The 17,500-nt window shown below is 49.6% G+C and overlaps 1 protein-coding gene across 11 annotated transcripts in view; it reads right to left on the bottom strand.

The window, feature by feature from the left end:
* The window catches only part of PARD3 (par-3 family cell polarity regulator), a 527,701-nt gene extending 512,086 nt beyond the window's left edge, over positions 1–15,615 (bottom strand). For 5 of the 11 annotated variants that reach the window (XM_084756618.1, XM_084756620.1, XM_084756617.1 and 2 more), the window contains exon 1: positions 14,846–15,611. In XM_084756618.1, the coding sequence (XP_084612744.1) occupies positions 14,846–14,965 (120 nt within the window). In that variant the 5' untranslated portion in view covers positions 14,966–15,611. Of the gene's footprint in view, positions 1–14,845 lie in introns of all 11 variants that reach the window. The other 6 variants (XM_084756603.1, XM_084756611.1, XM_084756612.1 and 3 more) reach the window with 4 other exon arrangements.
* Positions 15,616–17,500: the final 1,885 nt, after the last annotated feature.

A 17,500-nucleotide genomic window follows, 5' to 3' on the forward strand; every position in this document is an offset into this window, starting at 1 on the left:
GTGAGTTCAAGGCCAGCCTGGTCTACAAAGACAGTCCAGGATAGCCAAGGCTACACAGAGAAACCCTGTCTCAAAAAACCAAAAAAAAAGAAAGAAAGAAAGAAACTAGCTTGAACCTCTGACTAACACTTCCCATTGGAGGCCTGGCAATAGGCAGCTTAGACCCCACATGCCAAAATCCAATCACCTGAGAGACCTGCAGACTGGCACAGACCAGCCCACTCCTCATCCTGCTTGTACCGGAGCCCACATGAGCTTTGCAGAACTGCTGGCACCTAGTCCTGACTCAGACTTCAGGTCCCTGTGCTGTGCAGGGTTCGGGTTAGGGCACAGCACAGGGAGGGAGTGGCCTTTAAGAATCCTGAAGTCAATCTATGTAAAATGCAGACTCTGAGAGAGAGAGTCAAGGTGCCGTGTGTCTAAGCGATGTGACTCCTTCCTGCTGGCCCGGGGTCCACTGCTAAGTCATCAGGGCCTTTGACAGCCAATGGATCCTCGGCAGCAAAAGTGCACTTATTCCCTGAAGCCATAAGTCATTGAAGCAAATGTAAAAGGCACAACATACCCTTCTGGGGGATTCCTGTAGGACTGCAGTAACCCACAGCGTGTGGCCACACAGTGTGTGCATGCACGGGAAAGTGCATAGAGTACAGGCTCTGCAGCATGAGGCCTGTTCTTGAGGGATCCATACATGCATCAGGTTGCGGCCTTTCAAATGTGCTTGTCCTTGAGTCTCCGATCCCCTCATCAATCTCCTCCTGTGGGGCGAGCCTGATGCGCACAGGTAAGGCGATCCCCAGCACTGCTGATAAGGACCGCAGTCACTGCGGCCACCTGGCATCTACCTCTGCAGGGTCTGCTCTGGTTTGCTCATGAAATAAACTGGTCCTGAGAAATATGGTGAGTAAATCTGGGCTAGGCCCTTTCCCGGCAACTCTTCCCCAAGTTGATAGGCAAGGGACGCCTGCCCCCCATACAGCGCTCCCGTCTGACCTATGGAGCTTTGTTACATCAAGAGCGAAGACTGAGTCGTAACACTGACACCATGAATCCGTGGAGGCGGCTTCCCGTTAGTGGGGGAAGGAACCAAAGCCACCCTCTGGACGCAGATTACAATGTCTAAAACTCCAGTTATTTCTCTACAGGCTTTCTTTCAAACTTTCAACCTCCTGAGACAGGATCATTTACACAGCCTGACTTGGCCTGGAACTCAGTGTGTAGATTAGGCTGGCATTATGTTGTAGTAATCCTCCTGCCTCTGCACTCCCAACTGCTGCGACAGGTGTGTCCTGCCATGCCCAGCTTCTACCACTACATCTATCAAATATGGGCTCTGGAATATTTTTGAAAGCACTGCTCATCATTTTATTAGAAAAACACTAAAACAAAGAAGATCAGAAATGCATAAATTCCATCTGTGGGACTCTCTTTAAAAAAAAAAAAAGCTTTAAATTTCAATGTAACTTCCTGTGCAACAAAGTTAACAAAGAAATGCTGAGAGGGAAGAGAATGAAAGTAACACTGCCCAACCAGCGGCTTTTTTTATTCCAATCACTACTTCACAACTTGCTAAGTACATTAGAGGACAGAAGGAAACACCGTTTTAATTAATCGTGGTCCTCGGAGGCCAGAGCTAAAGCTGAGCTCCAGAGTGGGAACATGAGAAGAGGTGCCCATGGTTTTGTAAGTCTAACCTGACACCTCCTGCTCTGCGCAAAACCCACCACACCCTCAAGATCCCGCTCCCTATTTCTCATATGGTAAATAGGTCAATTCTTGGGTGAAGTCAAGAGGTGGCTGACAATGGGTGCCCTTGGCTGAACTAAGATTAAAAGGTCAATCTGTCCACCCTTACAATGACTATACAAGGTAAAGATGCTCTGTGTTCCTATATGCCCATTTAGCTGTGCAAAAACCATCATCTTGAGAGTCACAGAAGAGTAAAAAAGGGGTTACAGGCATGCACGGTACATAACAAAGGTTTAGAGCGGTGACAAAATGGCTCCTTTCCCGTTTCTTTTGGAGCACAGGGGATTTCTGTTCCCCTGAGTAGTCTCAGGACTAATTAGTTAAGGAATCCAGACATCTCCAGGAGCCTTGTTCATGTTAAAAATAAATTACACTCACTGTTCCTACTTTTATCCTTTCTTACAATACAGATTTGATGCCTTTCAGGGTGTTCCAGGAGATGTGGAATGGCGCTCAGTTGGTCCAGTGCCGGCACAGCACTCTCAAGGCTCTGAGTTCCAATCCCAGCACAGTAGGAGCCGGATGTGGTAGCAATCCGACCGCTGAGATACAGATGGGAAGGACACCCTCAGCCTTAGAGGCACCTTGAGGCCAGCCTGGGCCTCACTAGATCTTTTTTTCTTTCTTTTTGCTTTGTTTTTCAAGTCAGGGTTACTCTGTGTAGCCTTGGCTGCCCTGGAACTCCCTCTGTAAACCAGGCTAGCCTCGAAATCACAGAGATCTACCTGCCTCTGCCTCCCGAGTGCTGGGATTAAAGGCATGCACCACCACTGTCCAGCTAGACTCTATCATAAAAATATCAAATAAAGAGATCCAGCCATCCAGTCATCAGGCCCATCCCCCGATGCTGGTAGCCTGTTACAATCCAAGTCAGTTCCCCCTGAAGACCCTGGCTCTAAACACTGATGCCGCTATTCTCCACAGTGGGTATTAAACCTCTGCATAAACTCAGAGGAGGACAAACTGTCCCAGGCTGTATAGTTAAGAATGTTCTGGGTGCCCAGAGAGGAAGAGCAGAGGCTGAGGAGGACCACCCCCTTTCCTCCAAAAAAAGGTGGCTCAGCAGAGCCAGGAGTTCCAGGGGGAGACTGTGAGCAGAGGAGGCAAGTGGTTCCCCAACATGTGGGGAAAGAGTCTACAGCTAAGGGAGATGGTGGGGGAGGCTGGACTAGCCAAGTTTTCGCTGCCCCACAAAGCGCTGCAACCCACTGAGAAAATAAGAGGAACAAATAACTCAAAAGTAGCAAGTGAATGCTCGCTGGTTACTTTTTTACCAAGTTGACATAAACTACAGTCACCTGGGAATAGGAACTGCCTGCATCAGACTGGCTTGTGGCCTCCCCTGTGGGACACTTTCTTGATTAATGATTAATGTGGGAGGCCCAACCCTTAGGGCGGTGCCTGGCCTGGGCAGGTGGTCCTGTATTGTGTAACAAAACAAGTCGAGCAAGACTCGCAGAAGCCTAAGCTTCACTCCTCCCTCTGTAGTCGGCTTCAGTTCGCTTCAGTTCGGGCCTCAGAATGAGCTGAGGGGCTACAGACCCCCGAGTTGTTTCTGGTCTGTGCTTTATCACAGAAAGCTCCCTTGGACAAAATACTTATCAATTTCCTTTAACAGGGCAGTATGGCAGCTTCCATTGCTGTGGAAAACAGCAAGGATTAGTGGAAAAATCCAGCACAGGGCCAGGGGTGTAAGTCGGTGGTAGAATACAGGCATTAGCACACAAGCACGGCATACAAGCGGCAAGCCAGTGCGCCCTGTACACAGCTGCTTCGTGCAAAAACAGAAACAAAAGCCAGGTAAAAGCAGTGAGAAGAAGAATCACCTCTGGTCTGCTGGGCCTTCTGGGGAATCTGTACATAGTTGAACCTAGAATTGTTTTTCTCCTTTCCCAATGACTTACATAACAAGACTTGAGCTTCTATAAGAGTTCTAGAAGAAAAGTGACTCCTTAGCAGACTGTCCTTTAAAACAACTCTTTTTTTTTTTTTTTTTTTTTTTTTTTTTTTTTGCTTTTTTGAGACAGGGTTTCTCTGTGTAGCCTTGTCTGTCCTGGACTCACTTTGTAGACCGGGCTGGCCTCGAACTCACAGCGATCCGCCTGCCTCTGCCTCCCGAGTGCTGGGATTAAAGGCGTGCGCCACCACACCCGGCTATAACAACTCTTGATATAATAAATCAGGTAAAAATTGAGCTGATTAATAAAGCAGGCACCAAAGTGGGTCTACAGCGAATAATTAAAACCTGAGGCGGAAGATGACACAGCGAGGAGACATACGGAATCTCTTATCTTCATGAAAGCCCAAGAAAGGCAGCAAGCACCCTCAGTCACAGGAGGGAAAACTGCTAGTAAGAGGAGCCACATTGGGGGGCGGGGGACAAGGCGGGGGGGGGGGGGGGGGAGGAAGGAACCTAGTAAGGCTCTTCCTTTCTGAACACCTCAGAGACACGAAAGCTTCTTCGAATGACTTTATAAGGAAGGCTGTTTACGTCACGCACACAACTGTCCACACCTAGCGCCGTTCTAATCAGGGGGGAAGCTATGGAAGCTCCTGCAGGCGGCCCTCGCCTACCAGTATCCATCGTGGTGAAAGGAGCAACAGTAACATCGGCTCCATCAGCTTCTCACAGTGCCTGCGCCTTCCTCTGGGATGCAGCCTGGTGTGGTACTGGGTTCAGTGCCCAACACACAACAACAAAAATAAATAAGAAGTCGTTCCCTTCGCTCCCTGGCAACCATCCGGTAACACCAGGGAACATTTAATGCCCCAAATCGGCCTCCTCCTGTCACTCTGATTGATGTGCTTAGCAAGGGAAACAGCTCCTGCTAGACTTTCCCGCTTCAGCTGCCTGTGCCTTTGCAGACGTTTGGGCTGCCATCAATAGATCATAAAACATGAACAACAATAGCGGTTAATTAGCATTCCAGGTTTCCCTGAAAAAGATTTAAAAACCTTCTAGGATGTGCCTTCATGATCGTGTCCTTTCAGAGACGTGAATGCTGGCATGGTCCAGCTCCCAGGTGCGACTGTTTAGATGTGAGCTTCTGGACTTTTCTGGAACTTTAACCACGTGGTGAATACCCCAGATCCTACATCCGGCTTCAGTGGACTTAGGAGTTACTCACACCCTGCACAACACTCTGCCTCTCCTCTCTTCAGTGAGAGAACGCTTAGCTGAAGGATAACCTGCTGAGCAGGAATCTGCCACCATCACTCACCATGACGCTGCACACTGAGCTTCAGAACTACAACTTATACGTCTGAAGCACCTTTGTACTACAAGAAAATGTTTCCTGGGAAGGAACTTATATTTAAAAACAGGCTTAATATTTGGACTTGAAAATGAAGATTAAAAGACACACATGCAAGAGTTGCCAATTTCCGTTTATTTTAAACATTAAAAAAATGAGAACACAAAGCCTATTCTTATATCAGCCACCTACACAAAGCCGGCGCTTTCTGCTTTGTGGTTTTCATATGCTGATACATTCACATTTTGATGAGCTGGCCATTTTCGCTCTGCAGAACGAATAGTGAGTTATTTTGTGAAGCATACAGAAAACATTAATTTTTAGTATAGGAAATGCCTGGATATACACTAGTTTTCTATTCTAAAAAGCTGCAAAACAAGTACAAGCAGAAAAATTACACAGGCCCAAAACTTAACTCTTTGTGACTTCTGATGGCAGAACCCAGAGGGAGAGGAACTACCGCTCTGACATTGCTGAGGCCACCGACAGTTAGATGCCATGAAAATGCTGCATCCGTCCACGCATCCACCTACGGATACACACAGCACCAGGCTAGAGGAAGTGGCCTCCGAGCGTGTGATTCATCTTTGAAGACACACAGCTTGAAACGGTGAGGTCTGAGGACACTGGAAGCTACGACGCATCTGACTCCCACCAGCTATGTGCCCAGGAGGGCAGCAAAGGGCGGCGACAGGACTCTCACAGCACTCGTGGCTAGAAAGAGATCCGGTGCCAGTCTGCTGCTCCCTGGCAAAGCCCGTGCCTGTCACCCTTGCCTGGTAATCCAGGAGCGTGATGACCAGCCCTGCAGACTGGAAATGTGGGGGGGGGGGGGGGGTCGCGTTGAACCTGCCCAGGCCTCAGTGAGAGGAGGACGGGAGGAAGACAGAGCTACTGCAAGCAAAAAGCAAACACACACAAAGCTCTCCCGTTAGATCTTTGGGACACTCCAGCCCGTCTCCATTCAGCAAAGGCAGATGGGGCCTGATGGAATGCATGGACAGCTGAGAAGCCTTCGGAGGGGATGAAGTGACACAAAACACATGGGACGCAGCGGTTCATCGGGGAAGAGCTTCACAGGAAGACAGCATGTAGACTACACAGGCCCAGGGAAGTAGAATTAATTTAGTGCATTGTAGTAAAAAAAAAAAATCTCTAAAAAAATCATTTTCAATTGTGTTTGGTTATCTCTGACACACAAAAGACATGTTTTATAAGACTCTCAGAACTATAAAGTACCTAAAAACGGAATGTTATTCACACTGGCTTATGCAATCTTTTTTAACATCTTTATTGAGATACAATCATGAACCATAAAATTCACCCATTTAAAGATTACAATTGGGGCCAGAAAGATAGTGCAGTCAGTTAGGTGTTTGCCAGACAGACAAGCGTGAGGCCCTCAGTCTGCCCCAGCACTCATGTGGAAGCAGGGCTTGCTGGCTTGCTGGCATACCTGCTAACCTGAGGGAGCCCTGAGCTCACTAGGTGCCCAGTACAGCCAATTGGGTGAGCTTCAGGTTCAGGGGACTCTGCCCCCAAAAATAAGGTAGAGTATAACTGAAGACCATCTACGGCAACCTCTGCACCACCCCGCACATAGGCAACAAACAATTAGTGATTTTAGTATATTTACAGCTGTACAAACCATTATAACCACCTACAATTTAGACGATTTAATCGCTCATAAAAGGAATAGCCAGGGTAGAGAGATAGCTGGGCTATTAAAAGCATTTGCTGCTCTTCTACAGGACCCAAGTTTGATTCCTAGAATCCATACTTGGCACTTCACACTGGCCTGCAACTCCTGCTCCAAGCAACCCAATGCCCTTTCCTGGCCCCCAGGAGTCCCTGCACAGCATGGCATACATACAGACACACGTACACAGACACACGTGCATGGACACATGTGCATGGACACATGTGCATAGACACATGTGCATAGACACACACGCACACACACACAAAGGTCTTTGAGCTGCAGAGATGGCTCAGTGGTTATGAGAATGAGCTGCTCTTGAGAAGGACCTGGATTCATTTCTCAGAGCTCATACTGCAGATCACAACCATCTGTAACTCCATGCCAAGGGATCCAACATCAGACACATGCACAGTGTGCATGCATGCATACATACATACAGACAGACAGACAGACAGACAGACAAAACACTCATACACATAAAATACATTAGCTTTTAAAACATTAACAAAAATAAACTGGGCAGTGGTGGCACACACCTTTAATCCCAGCACTCAGGAGGCAGAGGCTAGTAGATCTCTGTGAGTTTGAGGCCAGCCTGGTCTACAGAGTGAGTTTCAGGACAGCCAGGGCTACAGAGAGAAACCCTGTCTCAAAACCCACTAATTAATAATAATAATAACAATAATTAATTAAAAATCTTTAAAGAAATGAACCAATTCTCTGTCACTCTGTATACTTCTTGCCCCAGCCCAATGCATCTGGCAGCTGGTCAGCACAGGGACTATTTGGTGTCCGTATAAATAATGCTGCTATGAACACTGATGTCTAAGTTTGTATATAAATGTTTCGTTTCTCTTATCTACACGTCAAGGAATTTAAGAGAAGAAATTAACGCCATTTTAGGACATACAGATGTAAAGCTTGAGTTCTACTCAGGAGCGCCAATGTCGGCAGAGAACAGAGAGGAAGGGAAGAGCGCTGGGTTCGTTGGTTTGTTTGACACAGTCTTATGTAGCTCAAGTAGGCCTCAAAGTCGCTACGCTGAACTTGCACTGTTTCAGAGGTGGACCCTGAGCTTCTGATCCCCCATGCCCTAACTGAAAAGCTAAGGGGCTTCCCGGTGTGCCTCCCCAACCTGCTGCTGCTTCTTTTTTTTTCCCCCCCAAGACAGGGTTTCTCTGTGTAGCCTTGGCTGTCCTGGACTAACTTTGTAGACCAGGCTGGCCTCGAACTCACAGCGATCCACCTGCCTCTGCCTCCTGAATGCTGGGATTAAAGGTGTGCACCACCACACCCGGCTCAAATCTGCTTCTGTGAGGTAATGGAGACTGACCCCAGGGCTGCTCTTGTGCAGGCTGAGTAAGCAGCCAAATAAAGGATTTGCATCCTGAGCGTGAGAGTATTCCTTAACTGCGGAGTAAATCACCAAAGGATGTCAGGCAGGGCGAGCACAGCCCCAGGGAAGAACCTCACGTCCACAGAACCTTTCCAAACAAAGTTTTTAAAGCAAAAATAGGAACAGGGTTGGGGGGGGAATCAGACACACTTTCCTGCTTTAGTCACTAAGCATTAAATTTGTTTTCATAAGAATTTGATTCTCTAAGGCCAGGCCCAGTGACGCAGGCAGGTAGGAAACTGAGGCGGGGAGATCTGTGTGTGTTCAATGTCAAAGGCAGCCAGAGCTACATAGAGAGATCCTACCTAAAAGAAGAGGAGGAGGACAAAGAGGAGAAAGAGGGGGAGGAGGAAGAGGATGGAAGGAAGGAAGGAAACTATGAATGCTTGTACACATCTGTGGGCAAAGGCTGGAGGATCACAAGTGTGAGTTGGGGCACCCTGAGCTGCAGAGTAAAACTCAAACTCAAAAACTTAAAAAAAAAAAAAATCAAAATCAAACCAAACAGCAACAACACACCCACCACATGTTCTCCTGCTGTTGGCCCTGGTCTAGACAGGAATGTAGAATTAATGGCTCTGAGGGAGGGAGGGTGCTCTGTGTGCCTAACATGCCAACTCCACCCAGTGGAAAATAACCTATGGAAAGAACCTACTGCCCTGATTTTCCCCCATTTCTTTCCAACCCTGAAAAGACACACAGAGAGTATATGTGTGTGTGTCATCTATTGAGTGTTTGCCATCATCAACATGCATCCAACGCCACAGGAAGGGAAGACCCTCCAGGACAGATGGAGGATCTGTGTGCAGGTTAATGGCCCATGTGGGACTTTAAACACTACCTCCAACAAATAATTCATCCGTAAGGAATTAGAATCACCATAAGCCAAGCAGTGCTCCTCCTCAGCCAGACTCATTCTGTGAATCTCAGTTCCTAAACACTTGCATTCACTTCTGGCCAAGCCCCAAAGATTCACCACTGAAAGAAACAGGGGCACTAGACCGAGCCTAAGTATAGCCAGGGCCAGACTCCCACACTGCTTTGGCCACATAACTTGAACACAACCCAGTGCAAACCCCAGGACTGGGCTCTGCTTAGTCTCACAGAACTTGAAAACAGCTGACGTGAAAGAGGATCTTCCAGACACTCCAAACTCTCTCAGTCTTAGTTCTGATGACACACTATGTGTGCTACATGACAAGCACAGCCTTGAGGCCCTTCTAACTAGCAAGTGGGAATCAGCATCTTTCCAGAAGGGTCCTTCCTGTGTGGCAATCGTGTGATGGGATTATTCTCAACTTCATTTTCTCATCCTTCTCGACGGCATGTGACAGACACCTGCTGAACAAGTGAGCCTGAGGAAAGGCACTAGCATCAGCCATCCAGCCTGGAAGAGAACCGCAGCCCCATTCTGCACACACATGAGTCCTACAAAGTACAAGGGCCGCAGGAAGTCCTCAGGGGAAACACAAGGAAAAGAGCACCTCAGACAGCCAGGTACACACACAGCACACTCCCAGACAGGGCTGGCCTGAGCTGAGAGTCAATGGAGGCCTGCAAAGAGTGAGCGAGCATTCTAGGAAGAAGCAGAAAAGATGGGGGTGGAGGCTGGGAAGTGTAAGAGGCTGGGACATGGGGTATGGAGCCTGGAAAAGATGACACAAGAAAGAAAAGGTTACTACAGAGACACTAGACCTGAAGTCTGAGAGAGGAGGACATTAACACCTTTTAACTATATTTCTTTTTCCTCTTTGACAGGCAGAAAATGTTACAAGTAATGAAATGTCTTTTTAATCCTTGCCTATATCTTCTCTCAATCACTGCCACAATGTAACCTCCATGAAGTTTCCAGAAAGTTTGCAACTGTGTGGCAAGATGTTGTCATGCATTACACACACACACACACACACACACACACACACACACACACACCATACCAAACCACCAGATATTTCATAAAACCCTGATTTCCTAAATTTAGTAATTAGTAATATGACAAACAAATACTTTTTTAAATTCCTCTCCATAAAATGTTTTGTTTATTTAGTTTGATTCTTTGAGACACTAACTGCCCTGGAATTCACTATGCAGACCAAGCTGGCCTAGCACTTTGTAACCAATCATCCTGCCCCTTCCTCCTAGGGCTTGGATTACAGAATCATGGGCAAGCCCCACCTCCCCTCCTCTTTAAATTGTATTTTAAACAACTTGCTACTAAGTCACTCTTAAGAGACTGGTCTGGGAAGCAGAGGCCCCGCCAGCCCATGTAAAACTCTTGGAGCAGCTTTGGCATTCTCTGCCCCCTCACCTGCTCAATCCATCTGCCCTTCTGATTGGCATCATTGCATAAGCAGGCTTTAAGCGAACCTATTCTTCAATCAAATTATGCTCTAAGCAAAAGAAGAAAAGCCTGGCAGAAACTATAGGATAGAGAAAAGCTGAGAGTGCTCTCGGATGAAATGTGCTGGTGATCCACTCTGCTGAGCAGTTTCTACAGTCCAGATCTAGCTGGGAAGAGCTCATGCTCACCACTGCTCACCGCTCACTTTAGTCCTGCAGGAGAGTTGAGCCAGCTGAGGCTCTGTAGGGTTAGGTTGCCCAGTGTGAAACAGCTAATACAGGCAGGTTCCCAATACCCCACCCGACCCCACCGGGCCCCCCCCGGCAGGTCTACAAGAAGAAGGGAGGTGAACCAAGAGGTTGCAGCCCAGCGCTCTCACCTTGTCTTCAACCCTTCCTGTCTACAGGAGCTGCTCTTTCCAACTTAAGCCAAGCTCATCCAATCAGCTACTTGTCCCGTCTCCAGGTTCGCACACTGTGACTCCACTGCAGACCTGAAGATCTAGAACTCTCTCACTGCAAGGCAGGCACTTCCTGAGGTCACTCAGTTAGAAAGCGGGGGGGGGGGGGGGGGGGGGGGGGGGGACCCTAAGCACAGCTAGCCGTCCCTCCCAAGCCCAGTGCAAACACCAATGACATGGTACCCACCCACCCCCACTACATGATGGTGGCCCCTGCTGTGAAGTCCCAGAGTATGTATGATATTTAGTTAGTACACAGCTTCCCTTCCAGAAGCCCCATGCTTAAAGCTAAGGTTCTGTGTGTGTGTGTGTGTGTGTGTGTGTGTGTGTGTGTGTGTGTCTGAAACAGTAAGGCTCTGCGCACACGCACAGAGATGCAAATCGACCCACTCAATAGAAGCATCCACATAACCTGGTTGTCAATATCTAACACAGCATCCCTTAAGACAGGGTCTTGGTGACAGTGGGCAAGTGAGGACAAACAGCCATTTTCACCCAACACTATTCATGTCTCCAAAAGTGTTTTCACACTAGTGAAAAAATATATATATAGATTATGCAGGGCAGTAATGGCGCACGCCTTTAATCCCAGCACTTGGAAGGCAGAGGAGGGTAGATTTCTGTGAGTTCAAGGCCAGCCTGGTCTACAAAGTGAGTCCAGGACAGCCAAGGCTACACAGAGAAACCCTGTCTTGAAAAACAAAACAAAGAATACAGATTACATGTGACAAAGGTACAACATCAGACGCTGGCTTCTTAAGGACATTTCCAGTGCTAAGCCATGGCATTTTGCTGGCCAGAAATTGATTTGTTCAACCTACAGAGAACTCAGCTCAAATAGCACAGAGTACCAGAAAATTAGCACCACCATACCACAAAGTGCTTAGAGCACAGAAAACATGGCTGGGGTTTCCCACACACACTGATTTTCTCCCCCCACCCCCCCCACCCCCTTCTGCTCCATGAGTTTTCTGGCTGCCCACATTTGTCCCATCAGGTGGGAGCTCACCATGTTTTCCGTCACCTGGCAACCCAACTAAGCAAGATTTTAAGACCCCCTTGGCTACTCAGTTCTTCCTACTGGATCTACCCTGCTTTGTTAAGCAGAAGAAGAAAGCAGAAGCTGCAGCACCAACAATGCTGATGCATTAGCTCCTTACATAGGATGGGAGACGTGTGACAGGCTAGAGATGAATCTCAGCCATTACCTAACCATCCGAGGAGAGGCGGCAAACGGGTGACGTCACCTCCTGAAGCTGTTAGACACTTTTAAGTTAAAGTGTTTTGTGTGTGTGGATGTTTTGTCTGCACATATGTGTGCCACATGCATGCAGTGCTTTCTGAGACCAGAGGAAGATTGGGTCCCCCTGGGACTAAAGTCACAGATGGTTGTGAGCCACCATGTGGTGCTGGGAATCCAACCCAGGTCCTCTGGAAGAACGGCCAGGGCTCTTAGCTGCAGAGTCAGCTCTGGCTTGGTTAGTTTTGATTTTTGGCTTGTTTGTGGATTTTTTTTTTCCCGTCCTTTGGAGACAGGTTCTCACTATGTAGCCTTGGGTGGCCTGGAGCTCACTCTGTACATGAGCATGGCTTTAAACTCACAGAGATCCACCTGCCTCTGCTTCCAAGTTTGGAGATTAAAGCTATGCGTCGCCGAGCACAACCCTTGGAGCACTTACGAGTCAAAAGTCTTGTGATCCAATGGTTGAACTCCAAATCTATCTTTTAGGGGGAAGGGTTTATGTAGCCGTGGCTGGCCTTGAATTTCAGGGTTCAGTAAGAATCAAAACAGAAAGTACAGACAGACTGAGAATGATTCCTGGTCTCTAAGCACACACAGAACCACACACATACATACACACAAACACATAGACACATGTACATACATACATACATACACACACACACACACACACACACACACCACCTCCTGAGTTTTTTGCACACCAGTGAAGCATCCCTGACTCCAATGTCACAATCGATCTCTCTCTCTTCCCTCATTTACTGGTCACCTCACAACTACTAGTTACTCACAGCTCCCACACTTTCTGTGACCTCTTCCCCACCTCTTTTCCTCCACCATGGAACAGCCACTGCTGATAGAGAAGACCAGGCTACATCTATCAACAAGGGCCCTCAACTCCACCCATCCAACACCCCAGAGACCGCAGCTCCCCAATGCACACATGTCTTCACCCGAGCAATCACAAGAATCTTGTCTTAGCCGCTCACAGTCTGTCTTCTACAAAGAAGCCTATGGGTCCCTGCAGTGCCAGCACCCACACGCAATAAATGCTTAACTTGACCTGGAATAGTAAATGCTTAATTTCCACAGGGGGAAAAATAATGATACATTCAGTCAAATAGTTGCCTGTGTATTTCCCAACAAGCACCTTGACCATTGCCCAGGGTGTGCAAGATGAAACATGGCCAGGTTTACAAACAAAACCAGCAAAGCAGAGGCCAACAGTGTCACACTCTCTGCTCTGGAACCAGGCACACTTCTACGCACTCTATGTTACTGCCTTTTTCTCTTTTCTTCCACAACTAGCAATGTTGGTCTGCAGAGTACAAAAGCAACCTGGTTATTCCCTAACAACATTAAATCACCAACTGTCAATTCATAAACGATGCTAAAAAAAAAAAAACAACTTAAGTGTGAAGGTACAGAGGGCTTCCCCTTTTGTCAGCACTACAAGATAAACAGGTGCCCAATTTCCACTAGCGTTGTTTGATTTTTCAATGAGTTCGACCAACTGGAAGAACACTTACAGCTGTTGGACCCGGCGGCTCCTCTCCCAGTATCAGATTCCTAACCATCCCCCAAAGTTTCCTTAAAGGGGCAATTTTATGTTATTTTTTTCCAACGCAAACTAAAACCAAAACAAAACAGCTATGTAACCATTTTGCCCTTTCTTAATTTCAGAGAAAAATGGAGGGTGGCCCATGAGCATTCGGCGATTTAGGCAGACAAAGCCACCACCCGCCTCTTGCTTGATCCGAAGTCGCAGAAGGCAGGCCACTCCACTGCTGAACAGACAACAGACGGGAAATACCAAAGGGGACACATTCCACTCTCATACAAAGGAAATATCCTCAGGTGCTAGAGCGAAACTTCAGCGTGGGCTGTTGTCAAACACAGAGGGTAAAACAAACGAACAAAACGCCTTTCCACTTCTGACCCATTGTGGAGGAATGCTTTTAAGGGACACAATGTTACTACTCCAGGCGGAAAACCAGAAATCGACGCTCCTCCGACCCCAGGCCCTGTGCATCCACCGGAGCACACCCAGCTAGGTTAAGAGGAGAGATCCGGAGGGAACTCTTGATTCCAGGAGCGAATCCAGGCTGAGGTGTTGAAGGGAGCCCAGCATCGGAGCCACTCCATCGCCCCAACCGGAGCCCACGAGCCTGGCCGATCCAACCAGGGCTGCCTGCGCGGCCCGGAGGTCCCGCAAGAACACAGAAGGTCCACGGCCCGGCTGCGGCTCCCGCGTGCGCCCGATCGCCCAACTCTTTCCACACCCCCCAAAGTTCCGTGGCCAACCCTCCACGGCAGGCCTGCTCGGGGAGAGGCCTGGAGCTGGATTGCCAGGGCCCGCGGACGGCAGGGCAGAGGCGCCCCGCCAGGCTGCGCCGCGCCTCCCGCGTGCCGCACTCTGCCTCGCCCGGTGCCGGCTCTGGGCACCAGGCCGCCCACTCCTAAGCCCCGAGGACCCAGACAGTGTCCAGGGACCGTGCGAGCGGCGATCGCGGTCCAGCAGGAGCGCGCGGAGAACTTTGCGGCTGCAGGTCCGGGCCGGGGGCGCCGGCGAGGCCGCCCGGCTGCCACACTTTCCCTTTCCCCGCCTCCCGGTCTCCCTCCTCCGTCTCCAGGAAGCGCCATATTGATCCCCGCGCCTTCCCCCGTCCGCTCCCCGCCGTGCGCCCCCAGGCCACTCACCTTGGCCACGGCCTTCCGGTAGCGGGTCACCGCCTGCTGGATGAGGCTGAAAACTTTCATGCGGCCGTCTCCGCACGGCACGACCACCCGGGTCCTCCCGAAGCACACGGTCACTTTCATGCCGCCGTCCCTCGCTGTCCGTGGCCGGAGCGGCGCTGGGCCGGGAGACTGTAGGCAGGGCGCGGTGGGGCCGCCGCGCCGGCGGCTAGGGGCGCGAGCAGGCGGCGGCACCGAACTGCCCGGCTACCATGTCCAGCCCGGCCGCCTTCGCCTGGCCTCGCCTGGCCCCGCCCGGGCGCCTGCAGCCTCCGGCCACCTGTTCGGCGTCTTGGCGTCTTGGCGCGCTCGGCGGCGGCCCTGGGCCGTGTGGCGCTCGCGCTCAGTCGGGACTCCGAGGAGGGGACGGCGAGGCAGGGAGGAGGAGCAGCGGCGGGCCGGGCGCACAGCACCGCGCGCAGGCGGCAGGAGGAGGCGCAGGGCGGGGCGCCCGGGAGGCCTCCGCCGCTGCCCCGCCGCTCGGTTCACCGCAGGGCGATGCGCGTCGCAGCCCGCGGCGCTGTGCTTGGGCCGGCGCTGGGCAGGGCGCGTCCTCCACCAGCCCTCTTGCAGTAGGCTGCGGCGGGAGGCCCACTCGGGGACGCCACACCCACGCCCCCAGAGGGCTACGCAGAGGTCCTCACCCTTTCTTTGTGACTTTTAATCCCCTTCCTGGGAGAAAGCAGTTTAAACTCGGAGACGCCTTTAGAGCCCAGCAGCCACCGAGTCGCCCCAGGGAAGATGGGAACCAGACTGGGGAGGAAGCTTGGGGCCAGCTCTCTCTGCCCGCAGCAACGCAGGCTTTCTATCCTAAGTACTGCCTGGCTCGGTTGCAAGGCCGGGCGGCGCTGTTCTCAAGCAGAGATTAATTGGCTGCTCCCGAGAGAGATTGGAGACGCTTGGACGCCCTGGTACTTCCTCTTGAGGCCACTATTTACCTTAAAGTTTCTCGGTGACCCATTTGTTTAAACGAGTAGGACTTAAGACCGCAATTCAAATACATCTGTTTCTTGAAATACTTCAATCTAAGCAACTTGAACAAAACCCTCTGAAAAATACAGAGGGGACGCTCTTGTGGGTAGAGACTAGGCTGGCTCAGGCACTGACACACCCCCAACTCCATAGGGAGTGAATGATACAGCAAACTCTAAGCTGTTTAATAACAACGTGGAGGAAGTCTGGAGAAGTGACTGACGCTGCTTTCTGCCGTATTTAGAGGTTGTGGTTCCTAAATAAATGCGTGCCGTTGTCTTCCAAGAATGGCAGACTTCAAGAGAAAGGCACTGTTGACCTCAGTTTGTCCCGCACAATACAGTAAGTTCACTTTGGCAGTTAATTAGCAGGATTTCTGAGCCTATTAAAGCGCCTGTGAGGCCCAGAACTTGAGTACCTAAAGCTGGCGCTGAGGATCGTCCATCCGTCCCTCCTCCCTTCTCAAAATAATAAACAAAACAAAGACGTTCCTTGGCTTTTCAGAATCTTGCGTATTCTCCTTGGCCTTGCTGCTCTGGGTGAGAGGAAACATCGCGTTTTCTCCCTTCTGACTGCCCTGAGTCCACGGGATGGTCACCGGTCCCAACAAACGATGCTATCACGTGTCCTCCGCTGAGCAGAACATCAAGAAGTCACCCTCCCAAGGCCCACAAGAGAACACTCGAGTACACACAGACCTGGAAAGACTCCTATTACCTCCATATGGATACGTCACTTATCTTGTCTCCCAGGGAGTGTGCTGATCACATGATGCCAAGTCCTGCTGAGGCTTTCTTGCTTCGTACCTTATCAATACTTGGGGCCATGGGCTAGCAAGATGGCTCAACCCGGCAGGGCACCTGCCACCAAGAACCTGAATTCTAACCCCAGAACCCACATGGTGGGAAAACAGAACTACACACACACACACACACACACACACACCAAGGGGAGGAGGGGAGAGAGAGACAGAGACAGAGAGAGACAGAACACCACTTGAGCCCACAATAATTATGGGTAATTAGAGATAGTGTTTCTGTTTTTACAGACAGGAGGAGCATAAAGGTGAGAATGGGCTTTGTGAGAAAAAACAAACAAACAAAAAGACAAAACAAAACCAAGCCTCGGCACTGATCTGGGTTCTAGTCTGAGTTTGAACACTAGTACCTTCGACAGCTATGTTCACACTCCCCCTTTATCAGCTGAGGAAAGAAATTGATGAGACCCATCTCATAAATTCTGAGTCAAACAACATTGTATATTAAGTCTTTGTTGTTGTTGTTCCAAGACAGAGTGTCTCTGTGTAGCCTTGGCTGTCCTGGACTAGCTTTGTAGACCAGGCTGGCCTCAAATTCACAGCGATCCACCTGCCTCTGCCTCCTGAGTGCCACCACCACCCAGCTAAGCCTTAATACATGCTACTAAGTGAGAGCATGTACCATAGTAGAGTCTACTGACCATGCTGTAAATGGTAACAAAGCCTAGCTCAGGATAGCAAATGATTGGAGAGGAATGAGCAAAAAATAAAAATAATAAAAATAAAAATAAAAAATCTGAAAGTCAGAGAAGTAACAGGACAAGGGCTGGGGATAAACCCAGTAGAAGGCTTGTCCATTGTGTCGAAAACCCAGTGTTTGATCCCTAGTG

This window comes from Acomys minous (genome assembly GCF_964271855.1).
Source record: "Acomys minous genome assembly, chromosome: 14".
In the NCBI taxonomy this organism is placed as follows: domain Eukaryota; kingdom Metazoa; phylum Chordata; class Mammalia; order Rodentia; family Muridae; genus Acomys; species Acomys minous.